Raw genomic sequence first — 25,209 nt, 5'->3', positions numbered from 1 at the left:
ACAGATCCCCCCCCCATAACAGAGTCATCCAGAGACCCCAATAAGAGCCATCCAGAGATCCCCATAACAGTGCTAACACGCAGCCGAAACGTTGCATCCGGAATAAATTCCACTTTTTGCACCTTTTTGGAAGTGCTGTCTCCGTTTTTTATTTTTCTGGATATCTACAAGATCCCCATAACAGTGTCACCCACAGACCACCATTAGTTCAAAACCCACCAAAAAGCACAACTTTTGGTTCAAATTATTTTTTTTCTTATTTTCCTTCTCAAAAACCTAGGTGCATCTTATGGGCAGGTGCGTCTTATAGGGCGAAAAATACGGTAATTCCTGGAGAACCTATTTAACCAGGCATTATGTCATTTCAGGTCTTGAAGAGGCCGGGACATAAAAAAAATTGATGTTGGCTGCAAGTTTGCTTAGTTTTACCAGAGGACAAATAACATGGGTATAGTAGAAAAGCTCAGCCCACTGGAACATAGTCCAGTATGGGACTCATTAACATGCTACACAGGCTGTAAACATGGTCATGCAAATCAGATAACGAGAAGCCAAGGGTTTTTAAGTGTTAGGCCTCTTTTACACGACAGTTTTTTTTTTTTTTGTTTTTTTTTGTTTACTGGCATTTTTTGCGTTCCGTATACGGAACCATTCATTTCAATGGTTCCGCAAAAAAAACCTGAATGTACTCTGTATGCATTCCGTTACCATATTTCCGTTCCGTTGAAAGATAAAACATGTCCTATTATTGCCCGCAAATCACGGTCCGTGGCTCCATTCAAGTCAATGGGTTCGCAAAAGAAACAGAACACATACGGAAATGCATCCGTATGCCTTCCATATCTGTTCCGTTTTTGCTGAACCATCTATTGAAAATCTTACGCCCAGCCCATTTTTTTCTATGTAATTACTGTATACTGTATATTGCATACAGAAAAACAGAACAACGGATCCGTAAAAAGCGGACCGCAAAACACTAAAAAAGCCATACGGTCATGTGCAAGAGGCCTTAGTTGTGCATGGCAGATTAGAGTGTAGAGAAGGCATCCAAGTAAGGCAGATTGCAAACTGAATATCAGTAGGTTAAAAAAATTAATGAAGATTGAGGACTGAAACCAAGGAAACCACTAACATAAGTAAAAAAAAAATTTTCTCATGTGAAAGCTGTCCATAGTGTCTAATTCCTCACCATTTTCAAGATTTAAAGGGTCAACTATTAGATTGGTGCGGGTCCTACTGGCGAGACCCTTCCGATCATGAGAACAGGGACCTTATTACCCCTTGGAGCCCCCAAAATGAATAGAGCAGCAGGTGGGGCATGCACAATGGCACCCCATTCATCTCTATAGAGAGTTCAAGAAATACCCAGGCTCTGTACTTGGCCGTCTCTGGAAATCCCACAGAGATTAATGGAGCGACGGGAACTGCAGGGCACATGCCTGACCTGCTGCTCTGTTCATTTAGGGAGGCTCCAAGCAGTATGGGGTACCCCTTCTTGTGATAAATGGGGGGTCCCAGCAGGACACCTACGATGTAATAGTTATCCCCAATCGTATGGATAGGGGATAACTTCTCACAACTATAAAATACCCCTTTAACAAATGAGTTTTACTCACTGGACCGGACCGGGCTCACTACACCCAGATACCTGACCGATGACTAAACTGTCCTGTTACCAGTGACAAACACCTGAGGAGTACAGAGACTGTTCAGATACCGTCGGAAACCACCTGTAGATATATTGGAGAACCTGCATATAGAGACAGTTCTAATGCTACTGATAACCACCAACTCCTGTGCCTCACCTTTAGGCCTCATGCACACGACCGTTGTGTGCATCCGTGGCCGTTGTGCCGTTTTCCGTTTTTTTTCGCGGACCCATTGACTTTCAATGGGTCCGTGGAAAAATCGGAAAATGCACCGTTTTGCAGCCGAGGCCGTGATCCGTGTATCCTGTCCGTCAAAAAAATATGACCTGTCCTATTTTTTTGACGGACAACGGTTCACGGACCCATTCAAGTCAATGGGTCCGTGAAAGAACACGGATGCACACAAGATTGGCATCCGTGTCCGTGATCCGTGGCCGTAGGTTGCTTTCATACAGACGGATCCGAAGATCCGTCTGCATAAAAGCTTTTTCTGATCTAAGTTTTCACTTCGTGAAAACTCATTTCCGACAGTATATTCTAACACAGAAGCGTTCCCATGGTGATGGGGACGCTTCTAGTTAGAATACACTGCAAACTTTGTACAAGACTGCCCCCTGCTGCCTGGCAGCACCCGATCTCTTACAGGGGGATATGATAGCACAATTAACCCCTTCAGGTGCGGCACCTAAAGGGGTTAATTGTACTATCATATTCCCCTGTAAGAGATCAGGGCTGCCAGGCAGCAGGGGGCAGACCCCCCCCCTCCCCAGTTTGAATATCGTTGGTGGCACAGTGTGCCTCCACCATCGCCCCCCCCCCTCCCTCCCTCTATTGTATTAAATCGTTGGTGGCACAGTGTGCCAACCACCATCGCCCCCCCCCCCCCTCTATAGCAGTAACATTGGTGGCAGTGTGCGGTCTCAACAGTAGAAGATTCATACTTACCTGCTTGCTGCTGCGATGTCTGTGAATGGCCGGGAGCTCCTCCTACTGGTAAGTGACAGTTCTTTAGCAATGCGCCGCACAGACCTTTCACTTACCAGTAGGAGGAGCTCCCGGCTGGACACAGACATCGCAGCAGCAAGCCGGTAAGTATGAATCTTCTACTGTTGAGACCGCACACTGCCACCAATGTTACTGCTATAGAGGGAGGGGGGGGGGCGATGGTGGTTGGCACACTGTGCCACCAACGATTTAATACAATAGAGGGAGGGAGGGGGGCCGATGGTGGTTGGCACACTGTGCCACCAACGATTTAATACAATAGAGGGAGGGAGGGGGGCCGATGGTGGTTGGTACACTGTGCCACCAACGATTTAATACAATAGAGGGAGGGAGGGGGGGGCGATGGTGGGGGCACACTGTGCCACCAACGATATTCAAACTGGGGAGGGGGGGGGGGGCTGTCCCCTGCTGCCTGGCAGCCCTGATCTCTTACAGGGGAATATGATAGTACAATTAACCCCTTTAGGTGCCGCACCTAAAGGGGTTAATTGTGCTATCATATCCCCCAGTAAGAGATCGGGTGCTGCCAGGCAGCAGGGGGCAGTCTTGTACAAAGTTTGTAGTGTATTCTAACCTGAAGCGTCCCCATCACCATGGGAACGCCTCTGTGTTAGAATATACTGTCGGATCTGAGGTTCACGAAGTAGCTCATATCCGACAGTATATTCTAACATAGAGGCGTTCCCATGGTGATGGGGACGCTTCAAGTTAAAATATACCATCGGATTGGAGAAAACTCCAATCCGATGGTATAAAAGAACTCCAGACTTTACATTGAAAGTCAATGGGGACGGATCCGTTTGAAATGGCACCATATTGTGTCAACATCAAACGGATCCGTCCCCATTGACTTGCATTGTAATTCAGGACGGATCCGTTTGGCTCCGCACGGCCAGACGGACGAAAAAAACGGTCACGGATCACGGACCCCGTTTTTGCGGGCCGTGAAAAAAAACTGTCGTGTGCATGAGGCCTTAAGCGCATGAAACCACCAAGCTCTGCGCCACAATACCGCAACATCATGTTTGTGCCCTTTCTAAGAGACTAACCGTATGCTTGTTACCTCAATCTGAATATGGCTACTTTCACACTTGCGTTTTTCTTTTCCGGCATTGAGTTCCGTCCTAGAGGCTCTATACCGGAAAAGAACTGATCAGTTTTATCCCCATGCATTCTGAATGGAGAAAAAAATCAGTTCAGGATGCATCAGGATGTCTTCAGTTCAGTCTTTTTGCTATTTCAGGACGGAGAAAATCCCGCAGCATGCTGCAGTTTTCTCTCCAGCCAAAAAGACTACACACTTGCCGTAACGTCGGATCCGGCATTAATTTACATTGAAATGTATTAGTGCCGGATCAGTCGTTAAAAGTGTCCCGGCAAAACCAATCCGGCATTCCGGTCTGAAATGCAAAAAAGATTTATACCGGATCCGTTTTTCCGGATGACACAGGAGAGACGGATCTGGCATTTCAATGCATTTGTCAGACGGATCCGCATCCGGATCTATTTGACAAAAGCCATCAGTTTGCATACGTTTTGCCAAAATCCTCTGCCGCAAGTGTGAAAGTACCCTAAACCGATGTTCATGTACACGTCCGTATAAGTCACGGCACCACCCTCCAGTTGGGTACCGTGTGCAGGTACACCCATAACTTTCTAACCCCCCTTACGAGCATGCTTAAATTTTTTTCCGATCTGTATGGAATCCAGCAGATTAAAGTGATGAAGTGTACACATGGGCTCTGCTATGGGTGCCATATTCTGCTCAGTCTGGAGCTTGTACTGAACTGTAATACATCTGTGTGCATGAGGCCTGACGTAGATACTTTGGCCTCGGTGTCCTAATGTGTCTGCACCTAGAATCTGTCTAAAATTTTAGCGAAATTTGGCACAACTAGGTTTTCTTCAATTTTTTCAACCCACACAAAAAGAAGGTGGGCTTTATCGGAATGGGACATGGCTTTATAGGAAAGGGGTGTGCAAAGTTCACACCACAATTCTCTCTCACAGTAAGGCCTAGTTCACACGACCGTATGGCTTTTATTGTTTTTTGCGGTCCGTTTTTCATGGATCCATTGTTCCGTTTTTAAGTTCCGTTGTGTTTCCGTTTCCTTTCCGTTTTTCGTTCCGTTTTTCCGTATGGCATATACAGTATACAGTAATTACATAGAAAAAATTGGGCTGGGCATAACATTTTCAATAGATGATTCAGAAAAAACGGAATGGAAACGGAAGACATACGGATGCATTTCCGTATGTGTTCCGTTTTTTTTGCGGACCCATTGACTTGAATGGAGGCACGACCCGTGATTTACGGCCAAATATAGGACAAGCTCTATCTTTCAACGGAACGGAAAAACGGAAATACGGAAACAAAATGCATACGGAACACATTCCGTTTGTTTTGCGGAACCATTGAAATGAATGGTTCCGTATACGGAACACAAAAAAACGGCCCGTACACCCGCAAAAAAAACGTTCGTGTGAACTAGGCCTAAGCCAATCATTCGAGTCAGAGAAAAGTGTCTCTCCCTGCAACACATCTATCATCCAGCCCGAGCCCCTGTGATAAATCTGGTGCAGGTCCAGACAGCCTAAGTTTACACCATATTACAGATATATATATTTTTTTTTATTATTGTATATATATATCTGTAATATGGTGTAAACTTAGGCTGTCTGGACCTGGATATATATATATATATTTTAGACTGTAGGAAAAATCCTGGTCTGTAACTTCATCCTGAGTGTACATGCAGGTCTCATTCCAACACTCATAAATAACACATTTTACAAGAATGACATTAGTATTTAATCACCAATGTCTACGATGAGGATAAAAAGTCAGTTTTGTTATATTTTTCGGCTGTTAAATGTGAATGGGAGCAGCAGAAAACCTAACACCGCTGTGCCACTTATATTCTAATCTGACAATGATAACGGTTACACTTTTATCATCAAAGTCTTTAGAACTTTTGCTCCAGGTCTCAGTTAAGGTGCACTTTTTCACGTATCCTTTAGAATCTTCTTCATGTATCTTAGATTGTTCTATTGCTTAGTGATATTAAAATTCCAAGTTTCTGTAGGAATATTAATAAAGAAAAGAAAAAAAAAAAGACTCTCGGTTTTTCCATGCCGCTCGTGAATGACATCAAAGTTTGTAAGAACTGGAATGCTTTTTTTTTTTGCTTGAAGAAGTTAAAGCGTAAAGTCCGAATGGCTATGGAATAAATCCATAGTTAAGGCTTCTGGTGCAGTCTGCAGAGAAAAGACCAAGGCCTTCAGCTTAAAAGTCTGTTCCAGTGATGCATAAAAGTCTTCGAACCGCTTAACCCAATGAGAAGCAGCACAAAGAGGTACAAAGTCATTAAGATAGCAAACCGATGGCTTGAAAACCAGGATGGCTGCCTGCACCTGCGTGAGTGAAAAGGAAGAAATGAAGAAAGCGCAAATGTTTAAAAGATACATCTACAATGAACAATACAAACCATGGACACATACAAAAAAACATGTGACATACAGTAACGGGTGATACTGCAAGAGTTCGGCTACATTTGGAGCTCTGGTAATGAGGTAATTAAAGAGGCGCCGTCACCGCTCCTGACATGTCCGTCCGTTTTAGTAACTACTTGCATTCCTCATGTAAGGACAATTCTGGAGGATGTAGTCTTAATACTCTATGTTGTGCCATACCCCTATAATTCCTACACTAGAAGCCCACAAATGAATTGACAGCAGCGTGCAATTATTTATTTATTCATTGTACTCACTTATATGGCAGTGACATATTCCGCAGCGCTTTACAGAGGTCATCATCGCTTGCTGTCCCAGTGGAGCTCACAATCTAAGGTCCCTAGCAGTATGTCTTTGGAGTGTTGGTGGAAAAGTGAAGGAACCCATGCAAACATGAGGGAACATACAAACTCCATGTAGATGATGGCCTTGGTCAGATTCAAACCTAGGACCCCAGCACTGCAAGGCACCAGTGGTAACCACGTGAATGGTCCCTGTACGGTTTGACACTGGCAGCACTGATGGGAGAGTTTTAGACTGTGCATGGACACCCTTCCCCCAATGGTTAACACTCGGATGGATATCATTGCAAAGTTCCTCTTTAAATATAGTTCGATAACCTAACAACAGCGCTATTGTACACACCAACGTTTTATGTGATTTTTTTCCTGGAAATAGCGCCGCTATTGTCCATCAGCAACGCCCCACTATTGTAGCTAAGCCTTATTCACTTGAGCTGCAACGCTAGACACAACCCAAGAATAGCCTCAATTCCTATTCCATTCGTTTTACATGCTGTTCACCCACATAGGCAGCTCTCCACAGTCCAGCCCTCCAGTAATGTGACGCTTAAACAGGTATTACTGTTTCAACATCTGACCTTTAGTCATCAAATGATGAAAACGTCTGCAATTTCCAAATAAATGGGTAGGTAATGGCAACGTTAACCCTTAGAGGACCCTGTGATTTTCCTTTTTTGCGTTTTTGTTTTTCACTGCCTGTCTTCCCATAGTCCTAACTCACATAGCCTTTTGAGGGGTTATTTTTTGCAGGACAAGTTGTACTGGCGCCATTTACGGTTGCATACAATGTAGTGGGAAGTGGGAAAAAAAAAAAATCCAAATGGGGTGGAATTTGTAAAAGAAAAAAAAAAATTACCGTTCACTATGCGGTAAAATTGACCTGTTACCTTCATTCTCCAGGTCAGTACTGTTACAACAATACCACACTTGTATAAAAAAATCACCATATTCTGACCCCTATAACTTTTTTGCAGTTATGTGTATGGGGTGGTGTGAGGGCTCATTATTTGCAGGGCGATCTGTACTTTTCAGTGATAATTTGAAGTGTGTGACATTTTGATCACTTTAAAAAATAAAAATGGCAAAATCGCAGTTTTTTTTGTTTGTTTTTTCCCCCCGTTGTGCCATTTGTCATATGCCATTAATATTGTTATATTTTAATTGTATGGGCATTTTCGCCCATGATGTTTTTATTTTTTATTAAGTACTTTTATTTTAAAGAAAAGGGGGGTGATTTGAACTTTTTTTTTTTTACTTTTTTTTTAAGTCACCCTGGGTGACAATAACTGGCAATCATTAGATTGCCCATTGTGTTAATTGATGGCTATATAGCCATCATTGAATACTTAATTTTCAATATAACTAGGGATGAGCGAATAGACTTCAGATGAAACATCCAAAGTCGATTCGCATAAAACTTCGTTCTAATACTGTACGAAGCAGGAGCTCTGTGCAGTATTAGAATGTATTGGCTCCAATCAGCCGAAGTTATTACTTCTCGAAGTCTCGTGAGACTTCGCGTAACAACTTAATAAAATAATTTGTACTGTAAAAAATGGCGCCAGCTGCACATGGGAGTGGGCGCCATTTTTAAAGACCGAACTTCCGCTGTACATGTATGGCGGCGGTCCTGAAGGGGTTAAGAGCTAATTTAACATTAAACATTGACTTACAGGATAGCTACCTTACACCTGATGGCGTTAGAGGCAGAGTTTCTTAAAAGCTCATTTGCATACCTTCCTCAAGTCGCTCTTTCCCCAAGGAGACATAGTACCCCCACCCCAAAGTCCTGATCTAGACCTCTCACCCAATTAAGCCAGTATTCTCTTCTCTGCACTGATGAGGAGCACTCAACTTGAAACAGGTGTCTGCAGATGAGATGCTGGCTTATTTAATATCAGAGTCATGTCTCAAGGACTACTAAAGGGTCAAATATTGACTTATAGGATAGCTGCCTTACATCTGATGGCATCAGAGGCAGAGTTTGTTAAGAGCTCATTTCCATCCCTTTCTTCCCAGAATTCCAGAGGAGCTTGTATGGCTTATAAGTCTCTTCATGCCGATTAAGGCGCTCTCCCCAAGGAGAGCTAGTACCCTCGAAGGAATAATTAAAGGGATAGAACTACTAAAAATAATCCTTGCCACACTTCCATAGGCCAGTTTCACACAAATATTTAGTGCAAGAAATACGTTCTGTGTGTAAGAGATATTTGTCATCCTGAGGGCTGCTCCTATGACAAGGACCCACAGCATTATAATGATTTATAATGCTGTGTGTTACTGCTGTCAATACAAATTATTAGAGTTGAGGTCTGGCAGAGAGACACCAGATTTTAAATCATTATAATGCCATGGTTCCATGTCACAGGAGTAGCATCCGGGATGCAAAATACCTCTGATACGGAGCATAATTTCCCACACTGAATACGATCATTTGAAACTGGCCATAAACTGATAATCTGTGTGGTCTTGGGAAGATCACACAGGTATATGGCTTTTTACAGATACAAAATGGTCACCTGCGTTCTTCTCGCAACAAGCTGTGCTGTCCAGAGTTTTATCCTCTGGAATCAAAGAATGAAGATTTCTATTCAATGACTACAATCAGAGATTTTGAAACCATAAATTTGGTTGCCAACGTGTATTAGAAATCACCATTACTTTTCATTTTACAATGAATAAGCTTAAAAGGAAATATGTTACTAAAAAATTGTATCTGCCAGTTAAAAACCAGATAACACAATCCTTTTATTTTCGGATTGCAGATTTTTTTTATTCTATTTTTCTGAACATGATTATGGTCCACAAGCACAATGGTCAGGAGGTGACCCTATTGTCCTCTATGGCATAGATTTCTAGGCATGCTCTGTGACTAGATAAGAATAGATCGTTTTTAACAATCATCTATTGTGAATGGTGGATCCTGTCTTATCTGTCATTCTAATCCTGCCTGTAATGATATCACCTCTGTGTATAGATAAGCACTAACTGCAGTAAAGTGATCTGTACAGACGAAGAAGTGGTGGCTACTACTAGGCTTAGTGGCCACTGTAAAAACTGCAGAATTTGTTGGTTAAATATAGACAGTAAAAAGCAATAGGTCAATTTCTGATAATGCATTCCCTTTAATTTAGAAAACAGGAAAACTCCTTTAGTGCGGATCTGTCACCTGTCACTATGTAAGAGTAGTAAAGCCTAGGGCTACATCCAATTTACTGTTATTATCCATGAAGGCACAAAAATATTATTTTGTTCTCTTAACAGGAACAATGAAAGACTATATCAGACATTATGCAGGGCAGATTTATCAAAACATCAGATTCCAACGTACATTTTGCAAAGGAGCTCTGAAAAATGAAAGGTGGAATCGATTGGTTGCTATGGGCAACTAAGCTAGGTCTACTTTACACCAGTTTTAAAGGGAACGTGTCATCAGAAAATGACCAATTGTTTAAATCACATTTTTATGTTAAACATACTGTATTTCTTTTAGAGATTTCGGTGATTTAACAAAAAAAAAAAAAAATCCATGTCACTATCGAGATTGGATTTTTTTTTTGAAAATCCTGCAATTTTCACACAGGCGACTAGGCCTAAAATATGTCAAGACTATATGTCTTTTGAGAGCAGCCCCATGGTCCATAGACATGACGGACAGGAGCTGACCCCATTGACTTCTATGGGAGAGAGTTTTCTAGGCAGGCTCTGTGACCTGTGCAGAGGTAAGGAGGGAGCAGATAAGCTGTGAATGGTGGATCCTGTGTTATCTATTGAGAGGTGTTACTTATCACTGTAATTCTGTCTGTGGTGATAACGATAACAGCTACTGAAAAGTTAGGGTGGGATCACACTAGCGTTATGGAGTCCGTTATGGCTTGAAATTATAACAGGGTTATAACGTAACATAACGGAAACCATAGGATGGAATGCAAAACGGAAGCCTTTAAAAGGCGTTCTGTTTTGCTCCATCCTAATAGAAGTCTAAGGGAAAACATAACGGATCCGTCTGGGTCCCGTTATGCAAGACGGAAAACAAAGTTCTATCGACAGGATTTTGTTGTCCGTCTTGCATAACGGGAACCAGACGGATCCGTTAGGTTTTCCCTTAGACTTCTATTAGGACGGAGAGCAAACGGAACGCCTTTTAAAGGCGTCCGTTTTGCATTCTGTCATAATGCAAGTCTATGGGCAGCAAAATGGATCCGTCCTTTCGTCTTATGGAATCCGTTATGTTCCGTTATAACCCTGTTATGATGGAAAGCCATAACGGACTCCATAATGCTAGTATGAATCCACCCTTACATGTACAGAACAGGAAATCATTAGACCTAATGGCCAATGTGAAAATTTGTTAGATTATATACATTTGTATCAAATATAGAAAGTGACGTTTCCCTTTTGAAGGGTTACGTGTATTATTTTTGCACGGTAATGTCTCTGGTTCACCTACCTTCTTTAGCTTTGGATAGTCATATAATATATTACTGATTGGTTGATTCTGTACAAATTGAACTATACTTTTGTATTGTATTTGATAAAAAAAACACTAATACATGTATAATGCTGCTTTACACAGCATAAGTTGTATGCTTAACAGGGACATCTCTTTTGAAGGTTTATGTGCATTGTTTTTGAATGGTAATGTCTCTGTCTGGTTCACCTACCTCCTTTAGCTTTGGATAGCTTTATAATAAATTATATTACAGATTTGTTGAATTTGTACATATCTGACTATACTTTTGTATTGTATTTTATTTAAAAAAAAACTCTTTAATAAAGATATAAGAACACCAGAAACGTTAATTTTCGGACGACATATTGCCTTTAATAAATTTCCCCCATAGTTTATGACTCCGGTGTGTTCACGAGGGGAGCGCTCCCTCATCCTCTCAGTGATATGATGGGCTGCTCTGCTTGCAGGTACCGTACATATCAGTCAATCACCTCATGAACACACCAGACTCATAATTACGTGTCCGGGGTATTATCTGACTGCTCCTATTAGCCTAAGGACAAAATATTATCTGCGCCTCGTTTGGCAAATAGGAGATCCGCTTTAACAGAAAATAATGACTGGAGCACTCACCTCCTCTGCGGCTGCTCCTGAGAATACACAAGAAGATATTTCACACGTAACAACTGATTATTGGTCACCACAAAGTATTTCTCTGGAACATCTCCCCCCTCGCTGTTCCTTGCTCTGGCTCGTTTACGATCAATTTCAGAGGAGTCTGAGCAGAATGGACACCAAGTAAATAAAAAACACACATCAATACGAATATATAAAAGTATGACAGTGAATATGTCATAGCAAAAAAAATAAAAAATAAAATGAAGAAGTCAAACAACTAAACTGCTTATGTTCTGTGGACGCACACAAGATAACATCTCTCACCTTTTTTCTTGACCTGGCACTTAACATCAGGATGATCGATCACTTCACACATTGCAACACAGCTAAGAATTGGGCCCAATATGCTGCGAGACCATCCATGGCCGTGCGGGCTGTACAGAAGAGCTAGGCTCAGGTCGCTGGTTAAGTAAGTGCCTTCTCCAAATAAAGAGGTCTACAAGAACAAGAGAATACATGTTAAAGACATAGAAGAAAGAAAAAAAAAAAACACAACACAACACCCATGGACAAAAGTTATACAGGGGGGACTTGAAAAATTAGAATATTGTGCAAAAGTTCATTTATTTCAGTAATGCAAATTAAACCTAGAATTTTGTGAAAAGGTTCAATATTCTAGGCTCAAAGTGTTACACTCTAGTCAGGTAATTAATCCATACCCCCTGAGCAAAGGAGACCTCAAAATTGTGACTTTGGGGTTTCATAAGCTGTAAGCCATAATCATCCAAATTATAACAAATAAAGGCTACAAATATCTCACTTTGCATACAATGAGTCTATCTCATATGTTATCATATGTTTCATCTTTTAAGTTGCATTACTGAAACAAATGAACTTTGCACAATATTCAAATTTTTCGAGTTTCACCTGTAGATAACTAAAAAGGGCATCTGTCAGCAGATTTGTACCTGCTGACCTATTACATGTGCACTTGACCGCTGAAGGCATCTGTGTCGGTCCCATGTTTCTGCATCGCTAAGAAAAATGAAGTTTAAATACATGCAAATGAGCCTCTAGGAGCAACAGGGGTGTTGCCATTACACCTAGAGGCTCTGTTTTCTCTGCAACTACTTTGCCCTCCACTTTGTGTTTTAGCTGCCTGGCCCTGTCAATCAATCACATAGTTAATATGGTAGAAAAAAAAGACATAAGTCCATCAAGTTCAACCAAGGGATAGGTGGGGACACGAATCCCTGGCAAACAAAGCGAAGAGAGCGTGGCAGTCGGAGAGAGAGCCTCTAGGTGTAATGGTAATGTCCCTGTTGTCCCTAGAGGCTCATTTGCATATATTAAAAGATTGTTCTCAGCAATGCGGGCACACATGAACATGGGACCACCACAGATGCCTTCAGCTGCCAGGTGCACATGTACCAGGTCCGCCAGTGTCATAGGTACAAATCTGCTGATAGATGTCCTTTAAAAGGAACACTTCAGGCAAAAATTATACACTGTTTTGTGCATAGCACTGCTCCTAAGGGGTGGAGCATGACACAGGGAGGGAGCCAAAGAAAACCAGAGACAATCACTGTCATATGTTGCCCTTTCAAGCCCTGCACTAAGCACAACATGGGATCATTTAGGACCTGAATGTTCCTTCAAAGGAGTTTTCTGAATGATGGAGGTACTTTAACCCTTAGGATACCAGAGTTTTTTTCGTTTTTGCATTTTTATTTCCTGTCTTCCTGGAGCCATAACTTTTTTCCGTTCACATATCCATAAGAGGGCTTGTTTTTTGCAGGACAAGTTGTACTTTCTAATTCCACCATTTAATATGGCATACAATGTAGTGGGAAGCAGGAAATAAATTCCAAATGGGGTGGAATTGGAAAAAAAACGCAATTCCTCCACAGTTTTACAGATTTTGTCCCTACGGGGTTCCCTATGCGGCAAAACTGACCTGTGCCCTTCATTCTCTGGGTCAGAATGATTACAACGATAACACATATGAATAGATTTTATATGTTTAAATACTGAAAAAAATAAATCAAACTTCCTTTTTTTTACTCACCATATTCTGACCCCCATAACTTTTTTATACTTATGCTTACTGAGCTGTGTGGGGGCTCATTGTTTGCTAGATCTGCAGTTTTTTATTGATATCATTTTGGTGTCTGTTTTACCACATTTTGTTCAATTTTTGGGGGTAAGTGAAGTGATGAAAAAATGGTGAATCAGCTATTTTGATACTTTTTTTCGTTACAGAATTCACCGTATTAGAAAAATGTTTTTATATTTTATTCATACGGGTGTTTTCATACGCGGTGATGCCCATGATGCTTATATTTTTTTTCATCATTTCTGTATTTTTGTTTTATTCTAAGGAAAGGTTGGTGGTTAAAAAATGTTTTCTTGCTATATATATATTTTTTTTTAACCCCTCTAGGAGGCTACAATGTACCCTATTTAATTTTTTAGAGAATATTACTATACTCCTATAAGGAGTATAGTAATGCTCTAATTGTTGATCTCCTATATTGGCCTGCCACCTGCTGCCCAACATAGAAACTGCAGCTCTAATACGCTGTGTTTCTTCAGAGACCCAGCCTATTAGAAATAATGACTGGCATCCCTGATTGCCACACGGGGATGCTTATTCACCCGGTTTTTCACCATTTAGATGCTTTGATCACATTTGACCACGGCATCTAAAGGCTGTACTGTTGTGGGCCTCTACTGTTTGAAACAGCAGAGACTTGTCGACTATGGTGCCCGCATGTGTTTAAAGACCCCACCAGCACCGTACATGTATGCCGTTGGTAGCAAAGGGGTTAAGATGACCTCGCACCACAACATACTACCAAAATTTTTAGTCATATGTGAGAGCCACCACTGGTGCTACTCATCTCTGAAAGAAATATAACTGGAAAGGACAGAAAGCTCCCAGCGCATACGTTGAACGTAGCCATGGGTGTCAATTCACCCAAAAGAGACTAAAAAAGGTGTCCTTTTGGCCTCTAACAATGTAGTATGTGTCTTCAAACTTTTTTTTTTTTTTTAACTGAGTAGGAATCTGCAGCTCATTGTCCTGTACTGTGGGCCACTGTAAAACAAAAACATATACCACGCAGTATATGTTTTTCTAGCATTGTGGTCAATGGATGATTTATGACATTGTAGGACTATTCAGAGGCATATTTCAAAATGTATACCTCGGGCAATACTCCCAACATATAGATGTGACGTATACTTAAATCATGATGTGAACAGAGCCTTACAAATACCCAAATCAAGTGTTATCAATGTGCGATATTAGCATCTCAGCATGCAACTTTGTCCCACCTTGTTTAGATGGCAGTGCAAGCCATTGTGCAGGATGGAATGGAAGTTCTCTAGACGGCTGCCGTGCAGGGCATACATGACATCCATCTCGCCACGTATCTCCTGGAATTTGGTGTTCAGCTTCTCGCAGTATTGTATTTCAAACAGGAAGTCAGGAGTCGGCAGAGCAAGGCTGGGAGAGCCGGGCAAGGCCTGGATTTCCTCAAACTAAAATAGTAAGGACGGGGCAGCATTAGCTCAAGGCTGGGGTGCAGTATGTTTCCAATATGAGTACAGATATTGTTCCTTGCTGAACACTTATATTCACAGTTTAGTGCTTGTTCACATCTGGATTTTTTTTTGTCTGAAAACAAAACAAAACAAAAAAAACAACAGGATCCCAAATGGATCCCGTTCAATATACAGGGTGAAATAGGGAGAATCCATAGCGAAAATCTGTATATAACACAAGTGGATTTTGCTGTGGAAGTGCCCTCGATTTGCAGCAAGAAAACACTCCACCATGTGAGACCTTACTCAGGTACATCAATCAACTCATACAATAAAACTAGCTTTGTTTCAAAACTGAATGACTTATTACTCAAGAAATTTCCATCACTGTAAATGAAAGTACAAGTTACTGGACATAATTTAGGACATGCTACAGTCCTACAGAGTTCCTTATTTTACACCACACAGCAACATAAAAGGGTGCCTGTGGTGACAGCAGAAACCCCAAATAGTCTTACTGGTAATTCCCTTTTCACGAAACCTCCACAACGGCACCATACCCCGAGATTATCCTCCTCCTACCGAGCAGGGACAGGAAGCTTCAAAAAGGACACCACCTGCATACTATCTTCAGTGTCTTCAAGACTTGACAGGCCCTAAATGCATTCTCTCTTATTGTTTAACAGGGTTTATAATAGGTTAATAAACAATCTTAAAACTTAGGCGGTGCAGTTGTGGAGGTTTCATGAAAGGGGAACTACCGGTAAGACTAATTCAGTTTTTCCCCCTCGCCTCCACAACGGCACCATGTGCTGAGAACGATCAAATATCTCCAGGAACGTGAGGTCAATATATACTGAAGTACGCATCAAGCTTGTGAAAGACTTTTTCTGCTTCAGACTTAGGATTCTCATAAAAGGAAGGAAGAATGACATCCTCCATCCTGTGGAAATCAGAAACAACTTTAGGAAGAAAAGAATGATCAAATCTTAAGATTATTCTATCTCCCTTAACTACAAGAAAAGTTCCCTAACTAATAAGAGTTAAATTTCGTTCACCCATCTTGCTGTGGTTAGAGGCACCAGAAACAGTTTTACGTGACAGATGCTTAATAACCGTTTTCTCAATTGTCTCAACTGGAGGTAATGTGAGACCCAACAGAACCAGATTCAAGTTCCAGGGCGAACAAAACACCTGATCTTTGGCCTAAGTCTACATGGACATTTTAAAAATCTAATTATCCAAGAATGGACAGCTAGTCTTTCATCCAAAAAGACACTCAAGGCAGAGATTTGACCCTCAGTGTACCAGTTCTAAGACCTTTGATGAAACCCTGCTCTAAGAAATCTAATATAGAAGAAATGTCCCCTACGTTAACAGAATAGTTTTCCTAACACCAGGAAATATATTTTTTCCAGATATTTTGGTATATCTTGCATGTCACTATCCTTCTACCGGTTAACATGGTATCAATTAACTATATCGAAAGCCCTTTTGATTTTAAAATCAACCTATCAGGATCCAAGCTGTAGGTTTGATACCCGAGGATAAAGGATTGGCCCTTGAGTCAAAAGATCCTGATGTTATTTTTGACAGAAGGGGAACCACGACTTCCTTGGCCAGTTTTGAGTCACCATAATCACATTTACTCTTTCTTCTCGAATCTTCCTTAGAACTGTCGGAATAAGGGAAGGAAAGGAAGCAATAACCTAGTTGAAAAACCCATGGAACTGCTAGAACATCTGTTCCACTCATCTGACTTAGGTCCCTTTCACACGAGCATGATTTCCGCACGGGTGCAATGCGTGATGTGAACGCATTGCACCCGCACTGAATCCTGACCAATTCATTTCTATGGTGCTTTGTACATGAGCGTTTTTCACGCTTCATTTCTGCGTTGCGTTAAAAATCACAGCATGTTCAATATTATGCGTTTTTCACGCAGCCCTGGCCGCATAGAAGTGAATGGGGCTGCGTGAAAAACGCATTGCATCCGCAAGCAAGTGCGGGTGCGATGCGTTTTTCACTGATGGTTGCTAAGAGATGTTGTTTCTAAACCTTCAGTTTTTTTTATCACGCGCGTGAAAAACGCATCAGAGCGCACTGCACCCGCGCGGAAAAAACTGAACAACTAAACGCAATCGCAGACAAAACTGACTGAACTTACTTGCAAAGTGGTGCGAGTTTCACTGAACGCATTCTGAATGCATCCGGCCCCAATCCGCAACGCCCGTGTGAAAGGGGCCTTACTAAATCGATTAGAATCCCAGAAAGTCTATTTGCTGTGATGGGATGATGAGAGATTTTTCCCAATTTACCAGTCAGCCCAACTCCTCCAAAACATGACATGTTCTGGAAAGATTCTTTTCCAGATCCACTTTGGAATAGCCTACCACTAGCAAGTCATCTAGATAAAGGACTATGTTTTCCCTTCTCATCAAAGCAATCATCTCCAGTATCACTTTGGTGAACAATCTGGGAGCCGTTGTTATCCCAAAGGGCAGGGTTTGAATTTGATAATGCTCTGTTTCTTCCTGAATTAGCACAGCTATCCTTAAGGGGTTTTCCCACCTGAGCCAATGGGGGCATATCGCTAGGATATGTCCTCATTGTCTGATAGGTGCAGGTCCCCCCTCTGGGACCCACACCTACACCGAGAATGAAGCAGGGAAGGTGGTGGCCGGAGGAGCCCAGGTTTCCCCTGGTCTGGCCACCACCAAGCCCTATCCCTGTAGTAGTGTACGGGAGGGCACCGCACTTGCATGGCCACTGCTCCTATTCATTTCTATGGGGGCCAACAGAAATAGCCCATTTTCAGCGGCCCCATAGAAATGAATGGAAGTCGGCTGTGCGTTGTTTTTCGCAATAAAAATAATCCATTGATCGCACAACAGTAGATGTGGTCCTTTGCGCCTGGCGGTTCATCATTCTCAACTGTACTTATCAACTTGGGAGACTGGGCACCTGTCCTTGAAGTTCATGTGACTGCGGCTGCATCCCATACAACTTTTGCAATCCTGATACGCATACATTAGAGTTGTGCCTAATTGAGCACAACCTATAGAGGTGAGCTTCCAATTTACGGGGTTCTGACGATACATATTCCTGACGTACTCACCCTATGGTGCGCTGCTTATTTATGTTTTAACCTTAATAGATTCCTGCCTTCCGTTTTGGTTTCCCCTGTCTAGTGGACTTCCAACTTTGATTCTTCCCTATTTGCTTTGAAACCTACTAGTTTTTTTTTTATGAAAAAAATGGTATTTGCTCTTCTTTTTGTCCTCTGGGCAATTCTTTTTAGTGTTTGCCACCTTTTCTAGAATTATCTCTAGATCTTTACCAAATAACAATTCCCCATAAAATGGGATATTACACAACTATACTTTGGAACGCACATCCCCAGACCAAGACTTTAGCCATAATGCCCTCCTCGCATTATTTGCCAAAGTCGTAGTACTGGCAGTAAATCTGGCTGAATCTGCCGTCAGATTTAAAAAAAAAAAATGCTTTTTAATAACAGGGGAAAAGAGTCTGAAAAAAAATGAGAATTGGCTTTCAGAAGAGTCTTTAGATGTATAAACCAACTTTTAAGCGAACTGGCAACAGAGGTCGCTGCCAGATTGGGCTTAAACAAAGATGCAGCCGCATCCCATGTCTTTTTTTATCCATAGATTTATCCAATCTTTTTATCCATAGAGTCACGTAATGATCCCATATCCTCAAACGGCAATGCCGTACCTCTAGCTAGTTTAGAAAGACACATGTCAACTTTAGGACATTCAAAAAATGTTTTCTCGTTTTCTTGTTTATTAGGCTACTTTCACACTCGCGTTTGGAGCGGATCCGTCATGGATCTGCACAGACGGATCCGCACCGATAATACAAACATCTGCATCTTTAACATTGCCAAAATGGATCCGTCTTGAACACCATTGAAAGTCAAGGGGGGGGATCAGATTTGCATTGTGTCAGTGAAGACGGATCCGTCCCCATTGACTTACATTGTGTGTCAGGACCGTTTGCCTCCACATTGTCAGGCGTGCACCAAAACGCTGCAGGCAGCGTTTTGGTGTCCGTCTCCAAAGCGGAATGGAGGCGGAACGGAGGCAAACTGATGCATTCTGAGCGGATCCTTTTCCATTCAGAATGCATTAGGGCAAAACTGATCCGTTTTGGACTGCTTCTGAGAGCCCTAAACGGATCTCACAAGCGAAAACCAAAACTCCAGTGTAAAAGTAGCCTTAAAGGGAAACCTGCTTCTCATAGTCCTGGGAAGAAAACCCTTTCTATCAGGATTTTTCCATTCTCTTTTAAATCAGAGAATGAAGGTTTTTATGGGCTGAAAAAAAAAAAAGTTTTTCTCTCCTCTAAACCTGAAAGCATATGATCATGAGCTGATGTTTGAATCTTAACCTTCTTAATTTCCATAGTAGCCCTGACTGACTTCAATAATTCATTAGTGTCATCTGATGAGAATGGGTATCTTTTATATTCTGTATCGCTACTCGAGTCCCCAGAATTATAATCCCAGTCCGAAACAGGAGGAAGATGGTGATCCTCTGGTTGACAGGGATCAGGTGAAAAATCCGCCAAAGCCGAATGTACCTCCTGACGCACCAATCCTTCACCTCATCTCTCAAAGACAGGACTTCCTCCTTTACAATCTCATCCATGCACTTCCTACAAATCTTATTGCATTTATCAGGAAGTTTACCAGCGCACACATTGTAATGATTTAGATTTTTGTATGCTTTTAGGTTTTAAAACAACATCCTTATCACTCTGTTATTGAGAGGAGGGGGGGGGGGTTCAGATACAGTACTCACGATACTGCCTCCTTGAAATGTCCAGGACATTAAAAAAAAGTTGCATCTGAACACAGGTCAGAGGGCACAATGCGCCTTAGGCTAGTTTCACACTTGCGTTTTTGCGTGATCCGGCAGGGATGAGCAAAAACGCTTCTGTTATTGATAATACAACCGGCATCTGTTATGAACGGATCCGGTCATATTATCTGTAAAATAGCAATGACGGATCAGTCAATAAAACCATTGTAAGTCAATGGGTGCTGGATCGGTTTTCTATTGTGTCTGAGAAAATGGATCTGGCCCCCTCGAGCCTGAATTTCGGCCAATCAGCGCATCAATCGCTGAAAACTTCATCCTCCCGGCAGAAGCCTTGGCCAGCTGAAACCATCACCCGCTGGAGCCGTCAAACTCAGGCAGCGGGTAGTCGAATAAGCTGGAGTAACTCCCTGAGTGTCCAACATCCGTCCCCCTACACTGGCGCATAGAAGCAGAAACAAGAGACGCGGTGGGTGCAAAGTTCTGAACGAGGGAACTACTTGTCCAAGGTAGGTCCCGACTGCCACAATGTAGCAGACAAAGTTCTTTGCCCCATTCTCCCACGCTGTGCTTCTTTTCACCTCCGGCGTAGTAGTACTGCTCCCTGCCTGGCAGGGACAGGAAGACACTAAAGAGAGTATTGAGGTGGGGCCTTTTTGAAGTTTCCTGTCCCTGCCTGGTAGGAGGAAAAGGGAAATCTCAGGGTATGGTGCCGTCGTGGAGGTGAGGGGAAAAAGAAGTCTCTCACATCTAAATAACACATTTACCTTTTCCTTTTTGAGGCATTTGATGGTGAAAAGCTTCTCTGACAGAACCCAGCTCAACAGGCTGAGGAGTTTCTGGTCTAACTTCGACTTGTTTTGGATGAAGTCCTGGAGACTGGGTAAGACGTTGGTGTCGGCAATCTACCAAAAACAAAGACGGGCTTCAATACAGATTAGAAAGTAATGATACCTTTCATTTATGGCCGATGTACATGGCTTGAATTTCAGCCCGACACTCATTCCCGATAAACGGCCCGTGTAAACCTGCCGCAGATCACCTGATGAACGAGATAGGACACTCATTCATCAGGTGAAATTATATTTCATGTGGAAACCTCAATCATCATTTCCGAACATTAAATCGTGCTGTGTGAACAGCGATCTGCTGCCCAGAAACAATATATCTGAATGAGAATGAGCGATAGCAGTAACCATTGCCACCCCCCTACAGTGGAGGTAACTGCCTCATGTAAATGCAGATCTTCACCTCCACTGACAAGCGGGCAATTATTGGGAAGGAACACCAGTGTCAGGCAGCCCTCATTGTCTAAGATGGGAATACCCCTTTAATCCTCATTAAGGGCTGTTTCACACGAGCGGATGCCGTGCGTGGCATCCGCTCCGTGAAAGAGTGCCAAGACCCGATGCAGACTGCAGAGGCATGGAGCATTAACATGACTGATAATGCTCCGTGCCTCTCTGTGACCTCTTTACTACGAAATCACAGTTGTCACCGTGATTTCGTAGTAAAGAGGTCACAGAGAGGCACGGAGCATTATCAGTCATGTTAATGCTCCATGCCTCTGCAGTCTGCATCGGGTCTTGGCACTCTTTCACGGAGCGGATGCCACGCACGGCATCCGCTCGTGTGAAACAGCCCTAAGTATTACACCTCTTAGTATAAACCAGGCATGTCCAAAGTGCGGCCCTCCAGCTGTTGCAAAACTACAACTCCCAGCATGCCTGGATAGCTTACAGCTATTAGGGCATGCTGGGAGTTGTAGTTTTGCAACAGCTGGAGGGCCGCAGTTTAGACATGCCTGGTATAAACCATAAGCCCCCTTTTCACACGAGTAAGTCCCACGCATCCGACTCGCAGCGTGTGTTAGGGAGCGCACCCGTGTTGACCTCCCAGCACTCCTGGGGTCACAAAGCATTATATTGATTAATGATGCTATGTAACCCTTACAGTTCTGGAATGTATTGGATAACATAATGCTGTCAGTGTTATACACTACATCCCAGAACTCTAAGGGTTACACAGCATCATAAATCAATATAATGCTATGTGACCCCGGCAGTGCTGGGAGGTCAGGACGGGAGCATCTGCATACTCATGCTGCAAGTCCGAAATTTTACACTCGCTCGTCTGAAGGGGGCCTAAGGAACATTCAATAAACTCAAAATGATTGTTCAATCAGTGGCTTTCACAAATGACCACGCCTATAGGTAGCTAGAAGCTAGTATAACATTAGTTTCAGATTTGATGACTGCATGGGGCTCTTTATTTTATTATTCAGACTTCAGAATTTAAAAGGAACCTGTCACCATGAAAATGCAAAATAATCCTTAGGGAGCAAGTTATAGAGCAGGAGGAGCAGAGCAGACTCATATATGGTTTTATGGGGAAAGATTCAGTAAAACTTTTAATTTATACATTTAAATTCCTGCTCATTCTGGGCTTTGAAGTCCAGGAGGCGGAGCTATCAGTGATTGACAGCGATCTCTGTATACACACTCATAGAGTCACTGATAGGACGGCCTCCTGGACAATACGTCCTAGCAACCATCAGTGAAAACCACATTACATCTGGAAGCAATATGTTTTTCACTGAAGCCCCATTCACTTCAATGGGGCCAGGGCTGCGCAAAAAAACTCAGAATGTAGAACATGCTGCGATTCTCACACAACGCAGAAATGATGCATGAAAAATAACGCTCATTGCGCAGACCCATTGAAATGAATGGGTCAGGATTCGGTGTGGGTGCTATGCGTTCATTTCACGCATTGCACCCGCGCGGAAAACTCGCTTATGTGAAAGGGGCCATAATGGAGGATACTCTGTGTTGCAGGTAATCCAATAACTGACAACCGAGGCACATACGGATGATTTACTCACCAAGGTGTCGAAGTCTTTGTATTGGTCACTGGTATAGAAGGGAGGAAACGGTCTTAGGACGGAGTCTCTCTTGTAGCTGCGGAGGGCAGACACAAAGAGGCTGCATTTCAGATCTCCTGCTAGTGGATCCCTAGCGATAATCTGCTCTACCATTGCTTTACTCCAAATCCAGGAGACACCAAAAATTGTTCTGTGGACATAAAAATAAAATGTCATGTACGAGGAGATAGGTCACAGTGAGGCTGCATTATCAAGACGGTAAATGCCTCGGGCTGTGTTCACGCTTTTGTCCTGTACATAACGCATATGTTAAAGAGGACCTTTCATGGTTTTTTATTAATTGAGATAAATACCTTTACTTGTGGGGTACCCCCCGCTGATGCTGCCACCCTGCCTGATTGTTTAAAATATTGCTACTACACCCCGCTGTGCCCCCCTGCAGTTTTCGCACTCAGTATGTTAATCCTGAGCATCGGTACAGGGAGGAGGAGACGCCAGGGTTCCTTAATGGGATTCTCCTTCTCCCTGGCTGTGCCGCAATCCAATCACAGCGGAGAGCAACACCGCCAGGGAGAAGGCGAGTTTTTTTTCTCCCTGGCTGTGACGCTCTCCGCTGCGATTGCTGAAAAGGGATCTATACAAACTAAGAAGCAACGCCAATTATTAGGCGTAGGGGCCAGTGCAAAAACTTTTATAAGGGGGTTGTCCCGTCTGGGACATTGATGGCATATCACTAAGACAGGGACGACCAACCTGCGGCTCTCCAGCTGTTGTAAAACTACAACTCCCACCATGCCCTGCTGCAGGCTGATAGCTGTAGGCAGTCTGGACATGCTGGGAGTTGTAGTTTTGAAACATCTGAAGAACCGCAGGTTGGCCATCCCTGCACTAGGATGTCAGATAGAAGTGGGTGCCAGAGGCGGGACCCACACCTATGTCAAGAATGGGGTCCCTAAAGTGAAGGAGAGCGCACTGTGCCTGCATGGCTTCATCTCCATCTTCCGAAAATAGCCATTCCAGGGATAGGAGCGGGTGCATTCCGCCATAACAGAAGTCTATGGCCAGCACAGACTTCTGTTATGACGGAATGCCTCTTATAGGCTTCCGTGGTGCATGCCGTCATAGAATTGCGCTATGGTCCGTGGAAGCGGAATCCATTACGGAATTCTTAGATAACCCGAACCTGAAAACAAAATTGCTCAAACAAAGTTAGTATACCAAAAACATGTTTAACATAAAAACATGATAAAGTCGCAGTCGTGTAGATAAAGTCGCAGTATGACGTCCCTTATTCTCTATGGGAACACAACATCGCTAGTGACTAGTGTCTCATTACCGGACATGTCTGTGGTGCGGCGAGGCTGCATGTGACTATATTTCCCATAGGAAATAACGGAAGTCACGCTGCTCTCCGCACTGCTGTAGGCAGCGCGTGTCCCCAGCTTTCACCACATACATGTAAGGATATGTCAGGCTGTGCTGGGTGGTCATCCCTACAGCCACTTGTATGCCACTGGCATCACACAGTACATGCACTAGAACTACAGCTCTATGCCATGAAGTCACACACAGGGTTAATCTATGGCCCCCCTGTAGGGACAGAAGCCACTACACCCGGCAGCTCTCACCTGATTTCCTCATAGACACCAGGCAGCTCATGCTCCCTTCCGCACAGCTGACGTGTCTTCCAGCAATCCAGTCTTTCAGCTGCCTTCCACCCTGCCTGTACTGTACATCATAGCAGTACGCTACACAGGCACGTGTGGCCATACCTCCGGGGGGCCTTCAGCCGCAAAGCTCTCTGGGAAGTGTAGTTTTAGTCACAAACCACACGTGTGTGCGGTGGAGGAGCCTGCAGCCAGTGTCTCTCCTGCTGATGTAAATCTAGAAGTGTGGAGCCGCAGGAGCGCCCCCTAGTGGTTATCGAGGGTAGTTGTCATAGTGACCGCTGCCAGAAAGCGCTCCATCATTTACAGTATACAGGACATAATCAGTATTCTATTATTTACAGACTATTCATATATGTATAGAATACAGTTATTTACAAATATCTTACCCTTCTGAGAGTCCATTACACAATCACCTAATCATTTGAACCCAGGCAGCCAGAATTATTTTGGGTGACCACTTTCCAAACCCCCCCAAAAGGAGGACATCATACCTGGGACAGTAGATGACAACACATGGAAAGTGTCATCTATATACCAGCGTCAGAGGACATTACATTACAGGGAGGAGGTATAGGAGGAGAGGACTACAACTCCCAGCATGTTCAGGCCGTTATTATAAGATATCGGAAGATGCTGCAAGGAGGAGGTATGAGAAGAGGACTACAACTCCCAGCATGTCCAGGCTGTTAATGTGTGATGATAGAGGACATTACAGGGATGAG

General features: G+C 43.0%; 1 protein-coding gene across 1 annotated transcript; it reads right to left on the bottom strand.

Annotated features, from left to right (window-relative positions):
• Nucleotides 1-5,442: 5,442 nt before the first annotated feature.
• Nucleotides 5,443-24,584, bottom strand: PARP16 (poly(ADP-ribose) polymerase family member 16). The gene is made up of 7 exons (XM_044283163.1): nt 24,446-24,584; nt 22,818-23,007; nt 20,701-20,838; nt 14,880-15,086; nt 11,865-12,036; nt 11,556-11,700; nt 5,443-6,068 (listed from the first exon to the last, which is right to left on the bottom strand). The coding sequence occupies exons 2-7, from the start codon at nt 22,968-22,970 to the stop codon at nt 5,936-5,938; spliced, it is 948 nt and encodes a 315-aa protein (XP_044139098.1). The 5' UTR covers nt 22,971-23,007; nt 24,446-24,584; the 3' UTR covers nt 5,443-5,935.
• Nucleotides 24,585-25,209: the final 625 nt, after the last annotated feature.

This window comes from Bufo gargarizans, chromosome 2 (assembly GCF_014858855.1).
Source record: "Bufo gargarizans isolate SCDJY-AF-19 chromosome 2, ASM1485885v1, whole genome shotgun sequence".
In the NCBI taxonomy this organism is placed as follows: Eukaryota; Metazoa; Chordata; class Amphibia; order Anura; family Bufonidae; genus Bufo; species Bufo gargarizans.
The sequence above is the reverse complement of the archived record's forward strand: the minus strand, read 5'-3'. Positions and strand labels throughout refer to the sequence as shown.